The following is a 16,844-nucleotide window of genomic DNA, read 5'->3' as shown; positions in this document are numbered from 1 at the left end:
TATCCTGCCTGCATTCTTCCAAAATTCCCAAGGAATCTCGTTAGGTTCGGTCGCTCTTCCCCGACGCATCCTACGAACAGCTCCTTTAACCTCCTTAACCTTTATACTCCTACAATATCAAAAGTTGTGGCCCCTATCCGAGTGCTCCAAGTCTCCCAACACCATGTCTCTGTCCCCTCCTTCGTTCAAGAGTTCATGAAAGTATGATTGCCATCTCTGTCTAATGCGAGATTCCTGTACTAACACTTGGCCATCCTCGTCCTTGATGCACTTCACTTGATCCAAGTCGCGTGCCTTCCTCTCTCTCGCCTTGGCGAGCTTAAATAGCTTCTTATCCCCACCTCTGTCCTCTAGTTCTGCATAAAGGCGTTCAAAGGCAGCCGTTTTAGCCGCCGAAACTGCCAACTTCGCCTCCTTTCTCGCCATCTTATACTTTTCCCTGTTCGTCTGCTTCTCTTCATCATCCTTACTATCTACCAACTTCACATATGCCTGCTTCTTTGCTTCGACCTTCCCTTGGACTTCTCTATTCCACCACCAATCCCCTCGGTGCCCACCACGGCAGCCTCGTGAGACCCCCAATACCTCTCTAGCTGCTTCCCTAATGCAACTGGCCGTCATATCCCACATATTGCTCGCATTCCCCTTACTATCCCACACTCCCATCCATAACCATCAACTTCTCCCCCATCTCTAGGGCACTAGACGGATTCAAACTTCCCCACCTAATCCTCGGTCGGTCATCCACGACCCTCTTCTTCTTCTTCCTTCTTATCTCCAAATCCATCACCAATAGCTTATGTTGGGTCGTAAGATTCTCACTCGGTATGACCTTGCAGTCCATACAGAGGCCTTTATCATCTTTTATAAGAAGCAGAAAGTCTATTTGCGTCGCAGCTACCGAGCTACGGAAGGTTACCAAGTGCTCCTCCTTCTTCGGAAAACTCGAGTTGGCTACCACCAATCCAAAAGCTTTTTCGAAATCCAGGAGTGAGACTCCTCCACCGTTCCTGTCCCCGAATCCAAATCCTCCATACACCTCGTCATAACCCCTCGAAACAGACCTAATGTGCCCATTGAAATCTCCTCATATGAATAACTTCTCAGTAGGCGGTATACTTACCACCACTTCGTCCAAGTCCTCCCAAAAGCGCCTTTTTACCTCCTCGTCCAAACCCACTTGTGGCGCGTAGGCACTAATAATGTTCAAGGTGAACCCTCCAACGACTAACTTAATCGCCATCATCTTGTCATTGATCCTTCTAACCTCTACCACCTGATCTCTAAGCTCACTATCTACTAAGATCCCTACCCCATTCTTATACCTCGACTTGCCCGAGAACCAAAGCTTGTACCCGTCCACCTCCTTAGCTTTAGGTCCTACCCATTTAGTCTCTTGGACGCAAGAAATATTAATCCTCCTCTTCTTAAGAATCTTAACTAACTTTATGGACTTTCCCGATAAAGTCCTAATATTCCAAGACCCTACTCTCAACCTAGAAGCTCCCTTAACCCTCTTGGCCCCCCCAACCCTGGCCCCCGATCCCAACCGAAAACATGACCCTAGTCTACTATCCCTCACCAAAGCCAGTAAAACAAATATACGCTAGTGCAAGGTTAATCCAAGACAAACGAAGGGTCAATACTAAAGAACAAGTTAGCAATAGTCTATAAGCAGTGAAATATGCGGGCAAAATTTATAAGGCTAAAAGACAGGAAATGAGCTATTAGAGGTACCAACTCCAAGTAAATAAAGCCTGTTCACCACCGAAAATCTCTGTTCGCCGCCGGAAATGCTGTTATCTGCCGGAAAATACTGTTCACTGGCCGGAATCACTGTTCACTGGCAGGAATCACTGTTCACCTACCTGTGCAGAAACTTCCCGGAAACCTACTGGTGGAGGATTTCCGGTCGCAGGGTAGAAGATAGAGGAAAAGAGGAAAAAAAATAAAAAAAAAAGATGGGAAGGAAAGAAAAGAGAGAACAGAGGAGAGGGAGAGAGAGAGAGAGAGATCTGGCCAGCCGGTGGTCGGTGGCCGTTTGGGGGGGTAGGTGGGGTGGGGGTTGGGGGGAGGGGTGGAGGAGGAGCAAACTTACCGTTGGTGAAAGAGAGAAGAGAGAAGAGAGAGACTGAATATATAAAACAAATTCTCTAGTTCATTAAATGTACTTATAATCTTAATCTTGATATAATTATTATGATCAATGTGATTTGTTCATTATTTTGAATTATTAAAAGGTACGACTCAATTGCGGGTCTATGTATTCCTGGTAAATTGGATAATAGCAAATTACATTTGTGAAATAGTAATTAGTTGATAGATAACCCTTTATGGATGCTTACAAGTCTATATGAAAACCCTGCAGGTGGATTTTGTATCCATCACATGATGTAAGTTAAGCAGAAATATAAAGGATTCAATTAGTCAATGAATTAAATTGTCAGTAATTTGATTTAATTGATTGGTATCTGTAATCTTAACATGGGGAGTTAAATAAGTTTTAATGTATGGTTTCGAAATTGAACTTAGGAGTGCAGTTACGATTTTTTAGTGGAATAATTCGTAATTTATTATGGTAGGATTAATTCAGATTTTTTGAATTAATTCCATAATAGAAAGCCTCGTTAATTAAATTTTGTGGTCCCTGCTGTGTGATAACGTCCAAATACACTCCTCAAAGAGAAAGTGTACACGGTCGTATGCAATATATTTACCCAACTATGAGTCGGGGTCGATCCCGCAGGGAACAATATGCCAGGCGATTAAGAAAGTAAAGAACTTTCACCAACTAAGCTAAAGCCAAACGATAAATGATATTTTGGGTTTTTGAGAAAGATTATAACTAATGCAAAAATGTAAACTAACCTAGAAAGCGAGTAAAATGATCAATGGCCACAAGCATGGATAATTGGAGATTACACTCAAGTAACGATCCAACGTATTTTACGATTTTACAACTAAGAGCGGGTTTGTGTTGATAAATAATGATATCTAAAATCTCATTGAAAGTCTTCCAACCAAATCAATGAATTTCACTCTAAGCTTTTCCAAGCCTTAGAGTGTGATATTAGGCACAATCAATTTAATCTCAAGTAACTATCCTCTTCCGAGCTCAAGTTATTAGATGAGTTTAATGACCCAAATTCTTGTTAATTAATCTTTTCCAACCTAGATTTCCTCTTCCGAGCTCAATCTAAGTAAATTGGTGAGTCCTAGGGTTAGCTAATCCCTTTGGAAACATTCAAGAACGAGATTAATTAAATCAACAAAGACCCACTTCAATAGCAATAAGAATCATTCAATACATAAGCAAAACAAGAGTTTCATTCAACACTTTAATCATAGAATATTTCCATAAACGAGATTCAAGTGAAGAAAATAAATACTACACACTTAGATATACAATACAAAGCAAGGAATTGAAGAAATGAATTAAAGGTTTAAGAAATACTCAACCAAATCTTCAAATCTTCAATCCCAAAGTGTGGTATAGAAACCTACTCTCCAAAACTTGCAAAAAAACTGCCAAAGATGAAAATTATTTTTGCCCTAAGCCTCTCTTTTATGCCCACGATTTTAGATTTGCAATTCTGCCCGTTTTTTGCGAATCTGTCCCGTTTTTGCAAAACTGTCCATTTTTTACAGTTTTGCAAATCTATCCAATTTAGCCTCTTTTTGACTTTATTTTCACTTGGTTTCTTCTGATCACTTCTAAATCATATAAAATCAACTTATCAGACTCGCACGTCACGCTTCAGCTATCTTGGCTTGTTTCGCTCTATTTTGTTCCATTTTAGTCCATTTTGATCCATTTTGCTCTTTTATGCTCTCCGGGCATCTTTTCCTACAAAACAACATAAAAACACAAAAAGTAACAACAAAAGTGCTTAAAGAGTCACAAAAACTTAAGGAATTAGCATCGAATATCGCGTAATTTCACGACTCATCAACACCCCCAACTTACAGTCTTTGCTTGTCCTCAAGCAAATCAAAACAAAAATCTCAATGAGGAACCACTTTAAGCACAAAAACATGACTTTGGTTGGTACCAACAATTAGGCTACAAGCATGTGAAGCTTCAACCAAATAACTCCCTCATTTCAAAATATAATTTCAAGAATGCAATCGAGATTTAAAACTATCAAACAACAACACTCAAGTCTCAATAAGTGACTCAAAACCACTAGTTTACTAGATATGCTCAATTGACTCAACTTGGAATTTTTGAACATCACCACTCTATCGTAATCCATATGCCCTCACAAGAAAGAAAGTTCCAAAATCACTATATTCACAACAATAACGCAAGGGACAAATACACAAAAGTCACTCACACTCAACAAAGAAGTTCTAGTGCTAACAAATATCACACCATAAGCTTGCCCTTATTTTCGTTCATCACTAACTCAAGAACATTCGGTTGGAGATCACATAGGCACTTTTTAAGCATCTAATGTAGGCTTAGGGAAGGATAGGATAAGTATTTGGGATACAAGTGATTACGCCCTCCTTGAACACTACACATACTTTTTGTCCACTTTCCTCTTCATTTCAAAACATCACTCCTTCCTTTGCATACTAGTTTCCCCAATTATTCATTTTTTTTTTTGCACAAAAAGTTTGCAACATTTTTGTATTTTTCAAATTTTCTTCCTTTCTTTTGACTTTTCCACAACACTAACCTTCACCACTCTCAACCAACACTAACACCCCCAACTTAGGCTTTTGGCCTCAAATTCACAAGTTCATGTTCAAGGAGGGAAAGGTTCAAAAGAGAGACTTTTCATCGAACAGGGTAAAGACTTGTAATGGTGCAATCAAAGAAAAGGTCATAAGCTCAAATGGGGCTACTAGTGATATTATTTATGCAATGGTAGGCTAGAAAGGCTAAAGAGGCTTTTTCAAAAATCACAAAGATAGCCCAAGGTCATCTCTCCAACCAACATAATCAAAATTAGCATTGAACGACTAACCGGGCAAGTTCTAGATGATAAAAGTAAACACAAGAATTATTCAACAAACACTCACACACATGGCATATGAACTAGTCAAGATGGATCAATTTCACTTCCCAAGAAAGAACAACTAGTGCAATATCTCATAATCCAAAGTAAACACAACTAGTAGGTAAAGAGTCACCAAATGAGCCACAAAGTTGTCACAAAGATCATTCTTTCCTATGCACCTTGCCTTTTAACATTCACAAAACAATTTGGACGGGTATCCGCATTTCAATTTCACATGCAAGAGACTAACTCTATTAGTACCAAACAAGCCAAGAGTTTTCATATTTTTCCTCAAAGAAAATAAAATAATAAGAGTGACTAATCCACAAAATGTCAAAAGAACAAAATTTTCAAAATTTTTGAGCAAGTTTCAAAATATAATGCGCTACCACGTGCCACCCCCAACTATAAACATTGCAGTGTCCTCGCTGCACATAATCAAAACAAAACATAAACATAGAAAAGGGAATTTTTTTTTTACTCGTTGTCACCACATGCGACGCGACATGCGAGTCGCATGTGATGTCACCCGTATTTTTTTTTTCTCTCTGTCACCACATGCGACGCGACATGCGATTCGCATGTATGACATGCGAATCGCATGTTATGACACCAAAATATATTTTTTCGCAGCTTTTACTGGTTTTGGGGGCTGTCCGGGTATCCGATATGCTTAAAACAACTCCAAAAATTCTGAAACTTTGCAGATTAGTCAAAAACCATAAACTAAACTATTCTAAAAAAATAAAATTTCAAAAACGATTTAAATTTTTTAAAACGATGGGTTACCTCCCACCAAGCGCTTGATTTAACGTCGCGGCACGACGGTTACTTTTACCACTTTTCCTTCCATTTGGAAGATATGAATTTGCGCCCCAACTTTGAATCAAGATTATGATGACGCTCATGGGGCGGTGGTAGAAAAACAAGGAGGCCAACTCTCGGGTGTCGCATTTTGCACTTCTTGGCCCGTAAGTGAGGCATGCCATTTTGTCTTCTTGGCATAGCAAACTTCAATATGAAAACGCTTTCTTCTTCATTTCCACAATTCTCCATAGGCTCGGTTAGTTCAACTTCCAAATCATCAACCAAAACTCAAATTAGAAAAACAGTAAATTTTTCTAAGTCCCGGCAACGGCGCCAAAAACTTGTTGATCCCAAACGCACACGCAAGTATACGTGGTCGTACAAGTAATATAGACTGTTAAGTCCAGATATCGATCCCACAGAGACTTAGATTCTACTGTTAAGCTAATTCAAATTCGAATGAAACTATTCAAGAAAGTAAAAATCAAGATGTTTGTTGTACTAAACTAAAACTGAAAAGTAAACAATTTGTGATGGGTGTTTTTGTGACTGGGAATATCTTGACAAAGATTGTAAGAATTATCAGATGAGAGAAAGATCTAGGGTCATGACTTTCGACAATCCAGTTGATCTTCGGACAATTCCACCTATTTTATTTCCTAGGTTACTAGTTGACGGGTTAATTATACTTTATGATATTCTCTCGAACTACTCACAAGCCTGTAGATGTTACTATAACACCTATATCTCTATGGTCATCAGAGGTAACAGGAACGCATTTATTTCTCCGTATTCAACTAAGTAGGGCTAAAGGGTATATCTCTATCCTCAGTAGTGAAACGATTAAATCGAACAAACTCTATTTATTCTTATTACGTACGTGAATTCCCTTTTCTCAAGTCCAATTCGCGCACCACAGATAGTGTCTAACTATTGGCCAGATAATCAAACAATTAAGATCAAGAATAAATAAGCAACCCAAAATATGGAAAATCAATAGATAATAATTGTCATCAAACCAACTTTCAAGTCTTTCGCCACAACCCTAGAATTAAGAAGTTTAGCTACTCATGATTCGATCATAGACAAAAGAATTCATGAATAATCTAGGGTTGAAAAAGATGAAAAATAAAATAAACCTAGAGAGAGAAAATAGAATGGTGGCTTACAAGTCTTTGAGTAATCCCAGCACACCCTTTTCAGCTAATAAAACGTCTATATATAGTGTAGGGTAAAAACAAAAAATAAGTAAACCTAATCCCAGTCGAACCGGGAAAGCTGCGCAGAACCCCGCTTTCCTTCCGCGATGTGGATGAATCGCGCAATGTTCTGAGGCCTCCCGCTTTCCTTCCGTGATGCGGATGGACAACCTAATGGTAATGCTTGGAGCTGATTTTTGTCCGCTTTCTTCACGCGATGCGGATGAAAAGCGAGACCTTCAGTTCAATGTTTTTTCTTTTAGTTCATCACTTGTGGTCTTCGATTCGTCACCTCGTCTAATCGTCATATGCTCCAAAATCAATCACTTTAAGCACAGTTTTTCATCGTTTGTCATCATCGTACCTATACACATGAAATATAACGACATAAGTTCAAATACGACGATTGCATCATGAATTAAGCGATAAAAGTCATAAGAGTAGAATATAAAATGACACAAAAAATGATATTTGTGCCAAATATCAAAAAGCTGTGAAGTGCATACTTAAGTAACTATTCGGAACCTACCCTCAAACATAAGAAATCATTTTTGTCATTTTCTCTTCAAGACAAAGTAATAAAAGCACATCGGAGAAGCGCTAAATTTTAAAAAAGCAGTTTAACTACTGATTCTTCGTCAGTAGTGTCAACGTTCTTCAAATATTCAGCTAAATGTGTCTGTCAGATTTGACGGAAACAAGAAAAAAGAAACTTAAATATAAACATCAAGAAAGTCCCATTAATCATATAATATGCAACAAAAAAATTACACTAGAGACTAAAAAGATACTCCCTTCGTCTCAAATTATGTAACACTCTTTCTTTTTTAGTCAGCCTAGAAAAGAACGACACTTTTCTATATTTTGTAACAATTCAACTTTAAATTTACCTTTTTACCCCTTATGAAATAATTTCTAGCCACACAAATTTTCATGATTTATTTTAGACCACAAGTTTCAAATGTCTTTTTTTATTTCTTAAATTTCATGTCAAGTCAAATACCTTCATATAAAATGGGACTGAGGGAGTATTAAAAATAGCAGAAATTACCCCTAAAAAGAACTGCACCAGACTAAAAAAAAAAAAATTAACAATAGCAGAAACTACATAAATTTTACCTCTAAATGTTAGTTTCACCTATTTCTTTTTCATAACTCCCATCAAATCTAACAAACCGAGCCCGTCAAATATTTGACGACGACCAAAAATATTAACTTTGACAAACTTAAAGCACCAAAAGCTGTTAACTGCATACTTAAGAAACTATTCTGAATCTACCCCCGAGACCTTTTTTTTCATTTTCTCTTTCAAAACCCAGTAATAAAAGCACATAGAAGAACCGCTAATTTTTTTTTAAAAAAACACTTAACTACTGATTATTCATCAGTAGTGTCAATGTTGTTGAAATCTAAAGAATCCGAAATTATTCATCTTTGTAAGTCAAATTTACTATACCAAGCTATAAAACTCCTCAACACAATACAAAAAACCACCTCAAAACCAATATTATACGCTACATTAATACAAACATGTACAAAAACAAACTCACTCACTCATGGTCTTCAATTCCACACACAATGCATCAAAACCGGGCTCGAAACCGATCGATTTGTAGGGAACAGTTTACTTGCTCTTTACTTCAAATCAAATTCAAATTTCAATCAAACTCGAAGGTTTTTCGATAGTATGTTGTTTAAGGATGTTGTCGCTTGGTCTTCGATGATAACGGGTTATGTTCGTGTTAGAAAACCCGAGATTTCGTTGAGTTTATATAAGGAAATGATTGATTTTGGGTTTGAACCAAATGGTTTTACTTTATCTGCTGTAATTAAAGCTTGTTGTGAAATTGGTGATTTGAAATTGGGTTGTGGATTTCATTGTGTTGTGATTAATCGTGGATTCGACGAGAATAACGTGATCGTTAGCGCGTTAATCGATATGTATGGTAAGAATTATGATTCGGGTAGTGCACTTAAGTTGTTCGATGAATTGCCTGAAAGGGATGCTGTTTGTTGGACTTCGGTTATTTCAGCTCTTACGAGGAACGAATTGCACGAGGAGGCGTTAGCGTTGTTTTACGCGATGCATGGGAAGAACGGGTTGTTACCGGATTTGTTTACGTTTGGTAGTGTGTTGACTGCGTTGGGTAATTCAGGGAGGTCGAGGCAAGGTAGAGAAGTTCATGCTAAGATTGTGACGAGTGGTCTTTGTGGGAATGTGGTTGTCGATAGTAGTTTAGTGGATATGTACGCGAAATGTGGGGTGGTTGATGAGTCTCGGCATGTTTTTGACCGAATGGATAAGAGGAATTCCGTTTCGTGGTGTGCGTTAATGGGTGGATACTGTCAAAAGGGGGAGTTTGAAACGGTTATTGAGCTCTTTAGGACGATGGGGGAGGTTGATCTTTACAGCTTTGGGACCGTTCTTCGTGCCTGTGCAGGTAGGTGTGTCAAATGGGCGGTTGGGCTGAATTTGAGCGGGTTAAAATGGGTTGAATTAATAAATGAGCGGGTTATTGACCTGTCCAAAGGTTACTTGGGCTGAAAAGCGGGTCATAATCCAACTTGTTAATTTCTTGTTTGTTCTTTTATAATTTTTTTAGTACCTAAAAAAATGATTTTTTTTCTTTGTTATGGCTATAAATAACATATCAAATTAAAAAATGTTGTTTTGAAAATATTTTGACAAGATTTCAGCCCAAATTTTGATGGGCTGTATTGACCTACCCAAACTTGGGCGTGTTATGTTTTCATGGGCTAATTTTGCTACCCTTATGTGCAGGGTTGGCAGCTTTGAAGTCAGGGAAGGAAGTTCACTGCCAGTATTTGAGGAGAGGTGGCTGGAGCGACGTTATCGTGGAATCGGCTCTAGTTGATCTCTATGCAAAATGTGGGTTTGATAATTATGCTTGTGTGATTTTCCGCCAAATGAAGGTTAGGAACTCGGTTACCTGGAACTCGATGATATCCGGTTTCGCTCAGAATGGGAAAGGCGAAGAAGCTATTGCAGTATTCAAGGAGATGATTAGTGAAGGGGTTAAGCCAGATTATATCAGTTTTATCGCTGTTCTTTTTGCTTGTAGTCATAGCGGTATGGTTGATGAAGGTCGAAAGTATTTTCTCTCGATGATTAATGAGTATGGTATTAAAGCTCATATCGAGCATTATAGTTGCATGGTTGATCTTCTAGGTCGGGTTGGGGAGGTAGAAGAAGCTGAAAGCTTGATTCTAGGTGCGGAATTCAGAAACGATGGTTCCCTTTGGGCTACTCTACTTGGTGCTTGTACTAGCAGTACGAATCCTACTGTTGCTGAGCGTATTGCAAAGAAAATGATGGAACTAAATCCGGATTATCATTTGAGTTATGTTCTGCTAGCAAATGTGTACAGAGCAGTAGGCAGGTGGGCTGATGCTCTTGAGATTCGGCGGCTGATGCAAGAAAAAAGAGTGAGTAAGATAACTGGGAAGAGCTGGATTTAGATGAACACTAACAACCTATGTTGCTCGGACTCTTCAAAAATGATGACATACCGGTAATGCACTAATGTTGGAGGATCCGACATGCATCGGCCGACATTTTTAAGAGTCTGAACAACATAACTAACAACAGCTTATAGCCTTTCCAGTGAAGAACTCTATCCAGATGCCCCTAGAAGGAAACATTCTTGAAAATGCTCAAGATGATAACGGGGATACATAGCACATTTATCAATTTTGTTCCTGTCAGGGTCACTTGTTTCAAGATGCGACTTGTATGAGACCTGTTGTCAGTGTACCCAGCATTATAGACATGTTTAGGGTATAGAAATTTGTCAACCCATAATTTGATAACCTTGGGGGTTTTTCAATCAGCTCAAAATATAGGACCAAGCACGTCTTTGATCTCAGTCTTTTAGGCAAGGAAGAGAGAGATATATATATAGTGACACAAGCCTTTCAACAGCATGGGTGACCAAAATCAGGAGTATGTTTTCAGCTATGTGCGACATTGTAGAAGTAGAATTAACGAATTCTTTGAGATTATTCTTGGCTCCAGTCTTAGAGTTCCTTACTGGACATGTAGCCATGATGGCAGCTTATGTTAATGATGTGGATTGCCCCTCTGTTATGTGCATTACACAATAACAGGAAGAGGGTGTTCATCTATGTACTTGCCTTCTTGCCCCGTGTTTCAATTTCATAATTATATCTTCATCCGCCTGAACTGTATTTTGCTTTTTATTGTGTTTGGAGAACCGGCAACAAGTTTTACTATTGGAAACACATAGACAGTCGTTGTAAGTCTTGTATCAGGAGTTATTCCCCTTTCCTCCATATTGTTAAGCAATGGTTTGAGCCTCTTCAAAAAAAAAAACCAATGATGTTGAAGATGAACTAGCCGTATAAATTTTCATATCTGAAGCATGATTTCTGAAAATGAATTACTGCAACCTCTTTTATCTTGAGTACTTCCATTTATGAAGTTCATTCAATTCCTATTGCAATGAAACAAGGGTACAACAACAGCCACATAGCTAGTGTAGTCCCACACGTGGGGTCTGGGAAGGTAGGATGTACGCAAACCTTATCCCTACCTTTATGGGATAGAGATGTTGTTTCCGAAATATTTGGACCATTCTCGATTTGTGCATGTCATCCTTGCGCAAGGGCCATGCTAATGTTTATCGTTCCAATTTTATGCAATGAAACAAGGGTAGATCTGTTATATGATGCCGGACAATATTAAGCCTAGCTTAACACTAGCTTTGTTGGCCTCTTCTTTCATAATGCCTCTCAAGTTGTAGTTCAGATCTTCTGGTGTATGAGAGTATCTCAACCGAGCTGGAACTGGAAACTTTACACTTGATTTGGTGGGGTGCGCCAGGCCCAAGCTAGAGTGCAAGACCAGGGCGACGCGTGAAGGCCCGAGTAGCAAGCTACCCTGATGAACCTTCCCCCTTAAAAAAATTGAGTTAATATCGTGTGAGCCGATGGCTCACATATCAAATATTAAACTGATAAGAACAGATACTACACTTGATCTTAGCCAAAAGGCCGAGAAAGGTATGCTTTATTTTGGTCACGGACCTCGTCTCTTATACTCCCTGTCTACTCTCTGCTTTTCATTTTCCAACGATATGGGACTGATGAGCCTTCACTGCTACCTACTCTTCCCAGTATTAAATGTCTACATGTTTGGAGAAAATCATATACTCTTTATCGTTCATCTTGTTGCTTGGCATGAACATATTCCTGTGCTCCGATCGAGCACAATGAGCTTTGCATAAAACTCACACAAACACACATTACAGAGACAAAAAATCAAGGGTTTTGATGATTTTCTATATTCATAGAACTCTGCTACTGTTGTATATATGTAAAACCACTCCCAAGATGGGAAGTGTAACCAATTAACATCAATTTTATGGAAAAGTTTCATGATTTTTAAGGATTAACCCAACACTAGTATAGCCAAAGTACTATAGAGGCGGAGCATGAGTTCAATATATTCATAGAAATATTAGATGAATTCTTCAATAAAAATACAAGATTTTAGTCTAAGCTATTGGGTTGGTTCTACATATTAGATGAATTCTTCAATGCAAATACAAGATTTGAGTCTAAGCTATTGGGTATATATAGAGGACATACGTCACTTGTTCTTGAAGGAGCTTGGGTAACCACTTTGTGAAAATACCAATTAACATCCATTTTGTGCAATTAAAACATCGTATCGTGAAAAAACTCTGTGATTCTAAAGGATTAACCAAATAATGGGATTAACACAACACCAACAAGAGGGTGCTCATCTATCTATAAACATGCCCAAGATTAGCATTTCATAATTTCCGCTTTTCTGAGTTTCACAAACAACGTGTTTTCTTTACTCTTCAAATTGCGATTTTAAAATTTTTAAATGTAAAACTTGACTCATAAGTTTATATTATATATATAAAAAAAAGTTTCATAAGCTGGTAGATATGTTTTCTTAAATGTAAAACTTGACTTAAAGTGTTGGTTTGTCTTCTCGATCATCTGATCGGAAATGCATGCTCAACGTGAAGAGATTGTTCGTACCATGTGGGAGGATTATATTAAAGAGTAGTTATACTGCAACTCATGTTCAATTTTTCTTTTTATTGAACTAAAATACGATCAATAGGTGTTGTATTTTTTAGAAATGTCTTCTAGTTGTGTATTAACTTTGTTATGAACTATGATTTGCTCATTTGATAGTTTTCAGAACTTATAGGGTTTTCATGTTTATGAGAAAAAATACAACTTAAGAAATCCAAATTATATGTCCAAACAAAATTTCAACTTCAAATCAACCTGATTTCAAATCATTATTTTAAACGGGGCCTAATCCTTTTTGTTACTCTTTTTGAAATAAAACTACAATTTAAAGAAACTATACAAGAGTTGCTATTAATTGCAATTTACTGTTATATATAATTACTAGTGCGGCAATGAATGGTACGTGATGGGAAAGAAGAACCATGTTATGACGATCATTCCACATATTCTTGATTGAGGCAAAAGCTCCTCAACTGAAAATTGGTAAAAGACCAAAACTATAAATATCATCAGGACTATACACTTGAGGTTCCCTTCTTTCGCGGTATTTGAAAGAACAATTAGAGGAGCATAATTAAGTTAATTATAAATTGTAAGAGCTTGAACTTCTAAGGTATAAGAAAATTAATGGAACAACCACTAATTATACATACACAGTTTATGAGAGAAAAATCACGACGTGTAAATAGAAGGCATTGATACGTTACAAAAAATAAAGAACCCACCTATGAGGAAATATTTGTGCAAGACAGTACCTGCTGCCACAACATCAAGTACAAAAAACGAACTTGAGTTGACCTGAGTAAACTTTTTTGTCAGCTGATATATCATTGGTAAAAATAAAAGTAGTGCGATATATAGGAGATTACCTTTATCTAGAAATAAAAGTACAGCAGCATAAAGGAGATTAACTTGATCCATCTGATTCAAGTACAAAAACAACCTGATGGACCTATTCTAACTATACAACAAAGTGATAAATGAATTAAATCTAAAAGTTTAATATGTTATTCAGAATGTACAAAAGGCAGCATGAGATAAAAATATTAAATGTCGCGAAATACCCTGAAATAGTTGGTTAAGCCTAGTTTTTTTTGACAATCAAATAAAAAGTGCAACGTCAAAAGCAGAGATGTACAAGCAACGCAATGCAAATAGCAAAGAAAATGCCTAAAGCACCCCTAACCCAAGGTGAGCAAAGAGCTCAACTCTCCCTTCTATATAGATAGTAATAGTAATAATAGTACTCCCTTCGTCCCAATTTAAGTATTTTAGTGTGACTTGACACAAAATTTGAGAAATAAAAAAGATTTTTGAATCTTGAGGTCCTAAATTAAAGATGTGTGTGATGAACTAAAATATCTTTTAAATCTTCAACTTATTAAATATAGAAAGAGACACTTTTTTTGAGATAAACAAAAAAGAAAAGTAAGACACTCAAATTGGGACGAAAGGAGTATAATAGTAATAAAGTAAAGTAGTACTGGTAATAGTAATAATATATACGCTTTTAAAAGTTACTTCTAGACATTAAAGAGGACAAACTTCACATAAAGAAAAGATTGGGGACCAATGCAGCATTTAAAATTACACCATAAACAGGATTACCCATAACCCAAGAAAATGGTGGAGTCCTAATTGAACCAATTCATCAGTGAAATCAATGGAGCAAAAAAGGGATTTTTTTTTTTTTTTTAGTTTCAAATGCATTGTAGAGAAACCCCATTTGGTTAAAATTCAACAATTTACAGCTTAAAGGTAATTTTTTCTTTTTCTTTGTTGCTTCATTCTTTACTTACAAAATGAGCCAGTTGTATGTCTTCTTTGATAGTACAATGAGATGCTTTTGAATTATTTAAGTTAGAAAGTGAAAAGGTTGAATCTTTTGCAAATTTATGTGGCCACAAGTTTCAAAGTTTGGAACTTTTTGCTTTTTGCTCAAGTTTCTGCTTTGACCCTTTTGCATTTGATGAAAATATACTCCCTCCGATTTGCTGTTTTTTTGTTTTACACGCCCCGTAAGAAATATTAATTAAGAGAGACATTTGTGTAACTTTACATTTATTTTGTGTCTAAGTTATAATCTCTCTCCTTCATTAAATGTTTACTTTATTTATGTGTCATCTCCGTTAATGACAAAATTCTACTAAGGTAAAATGGGGGGAAATATTAATTGTGCCTTGAACTCCTAAAACGATGAATAATTTGAAACAACTATTTTTAGTAACCACGACAGATAATTTGAGACGGAGGAAGTATGGTTTAGGAGTGATTTTGGAATAAGACCCTGAAGATGATTTTTGCTCTAAATCAACCCAAAATTATGTTTTGGACTTGAATTCCTCAACTTGGTCAATGAAATTAATTGTTTTTCAATTTTGAGTTCGTTGCCTTACTGTGCGACCACAGAGAAGGCTCCTGTATCGTACATCCTACCCTCCCCACACCCCACTTGTGAGACTACATTGGGTATGTTGTTGTTGTTTGTCCTTGATCCTAAATAATTTAGTGACCGGAGGGAGGATATCCAAGATGGTATCGTCCAATTGTAGTCCACTAACATTGGAAGTAATTGGACCAGCTAGGAAATTGAATGAAAGGTTTAGGGATTCAAGTTATGTAAAGGTTCTGTTTATCAGTCGAATAGGCGTAGGAGATAGTCGCTTGGTTTATATATTACTGTAAAATTTACACCAGAGAGATATAAATGCATACAATAACAACATACCCAGTGTAATCCCACAGGTGGGGTCGGGGGATGTACGCAGACCTTACCCCCGCCTTTGTGGGGTGGAGAGACTGTTTCCTAGAAGAGATATATTACTGTTCCCATTTGGCCATTGGAAACCTAGCTATGAGGTGATAATTTTGAGATGAAGCAAGGAGTTTCAAGTTTGAAATGTGAAAAAACTTTTTCAGATAATATAACTGTGTGTTTACATTGTTATGTAAAAAGAGAAATTTGGAGGAATCGTTGAAGAAACGCTCACAGAGTGAAGCTCAAGCTCTTGTAATTGACTTCTAAATTGTTGGTCAGTGATCTAGCATTTCAAAGATAGTCTTAACAGGTAAACGTTTAGCTTGCCTTTGAAATTTAGAAAAAAGATAAGAAATTTATTAGCTGAATTTTGCAGTCTAATTCAGACGTACATATACTTTATAGAAAACAATCATATAAGTTGAGATCATGAACTCAACTAATAATCTCTACTTAACAAACCAGGGCTAATAACACTTTTGGTCTCTCAGTTATTGATATATTCTTATTTTAGTCCCTATGATATCTGACTAAGCACATGAAACCTTCAATTAATTGAATTGTGCACTTTTGATCCCTTTGCTTGTGAATATTCATGAATTTACCATAATTATTACCCGTTCAACTACTTACTTTCTCATGTGATATGTTAAATTTGTATTTTTACTTCATATTTGACAGTAACATAGTTCTATAATTAGTCAAATATAACATATTTTCTACATGAAGGGACCAAAAACACACATTTTAATTAATTGAAGGTTAAATATGCTAAGCCATTCATCAATCTGTGCTTTTGCATTCTCGTAATTACTCTGTGTTCCAGGTTGAATACCTGGTCAAACCATGATTAAGTGCTAAAGTTTTATGTACAGACACATTTCATGCATCTACTGGCTTGGTATAATCATCGGATACGGATAAGCTTTTCAGTTTCTCTTTTGTTTTGTGGGACAGTGAAAAATGTCTTTTGACTGCTTATTAATTACTTCTCGATAATCTTAGGTGCTGACA

The 16,844-nt window shown here is 36.9% G+C and overlaps 1 protein-coding gene and 2 non-coding genes across 3 annotated transcripts; 1 reads left to right on the top strand and 2 right to left on the bottom strand.

Annotated features, from left to right (window-relative positions):
- The first annotated feature begins 8,187 nt into the window (after positions 1–8,187).
- On the top strand, positions 8,188–11,207 carry LOC132630570 (pentatricopeptide repeat-containing protein At1g03540-like). The gene is made up of 2 exons (XM_060346140.1): positions 8,188–9,456; positions 9,798–11,207. Exons 1-2 carry the CDS (start codon positions 8,412–8,414, stop codon positions 10,493–10,495), a joined length of 1,743 nt encoding a protein of 580 aa, XP_060202123.1. The 5' UTR covers positions 8,188–8,411; the 3' UTR covers positions 10,496–11,207.
- A 408-nt stretch (positions 11,208–11,615) lies between these two features.
- LOC132634598 (U6 spliceosomal RNA) lies at positions 11,616–11,715 on the bottom strand. The gene has a single exon (XR_009580297.1). It is a non-coding gene; the product is annotated as a U6 spliceosomal RNA (small nuclear RNA).
- Positions 11,716–11,865: 150 nt separating this feature from the next.
- On the bottom strand, positions 11,866–12,062 carry LOC132634574 (U2 spliceosomal RNA). Its single transcript, XR_009580278.1, has one exon. It is a non-coding gene; the product is annotated as a U2 spliceosomal RNA (small nuclear RNA).
- Between the last annotated feature and the right edge of the window lie 4,782 nt (positions 12,063–16,844).

Source organism: Lycium barbarum, chromosome 3 (assembly GCF_019175385.1).
Source record: "Lycium barbarum isolate Lr01 chromosome 3, ASM1917538v2, whole genome shotgun sequence".
Lineage (NCBI taxonomy): Eukaryota > Viridiplantae > Streptophyta > Magnoliopsida > Solanales > Solanaceae > Lycium > Lycium barbarum.
Note: the sequence above shows the minus strand (reverse complement) of the source record. Positions and strands in the feature narration are given on the sequence as shown.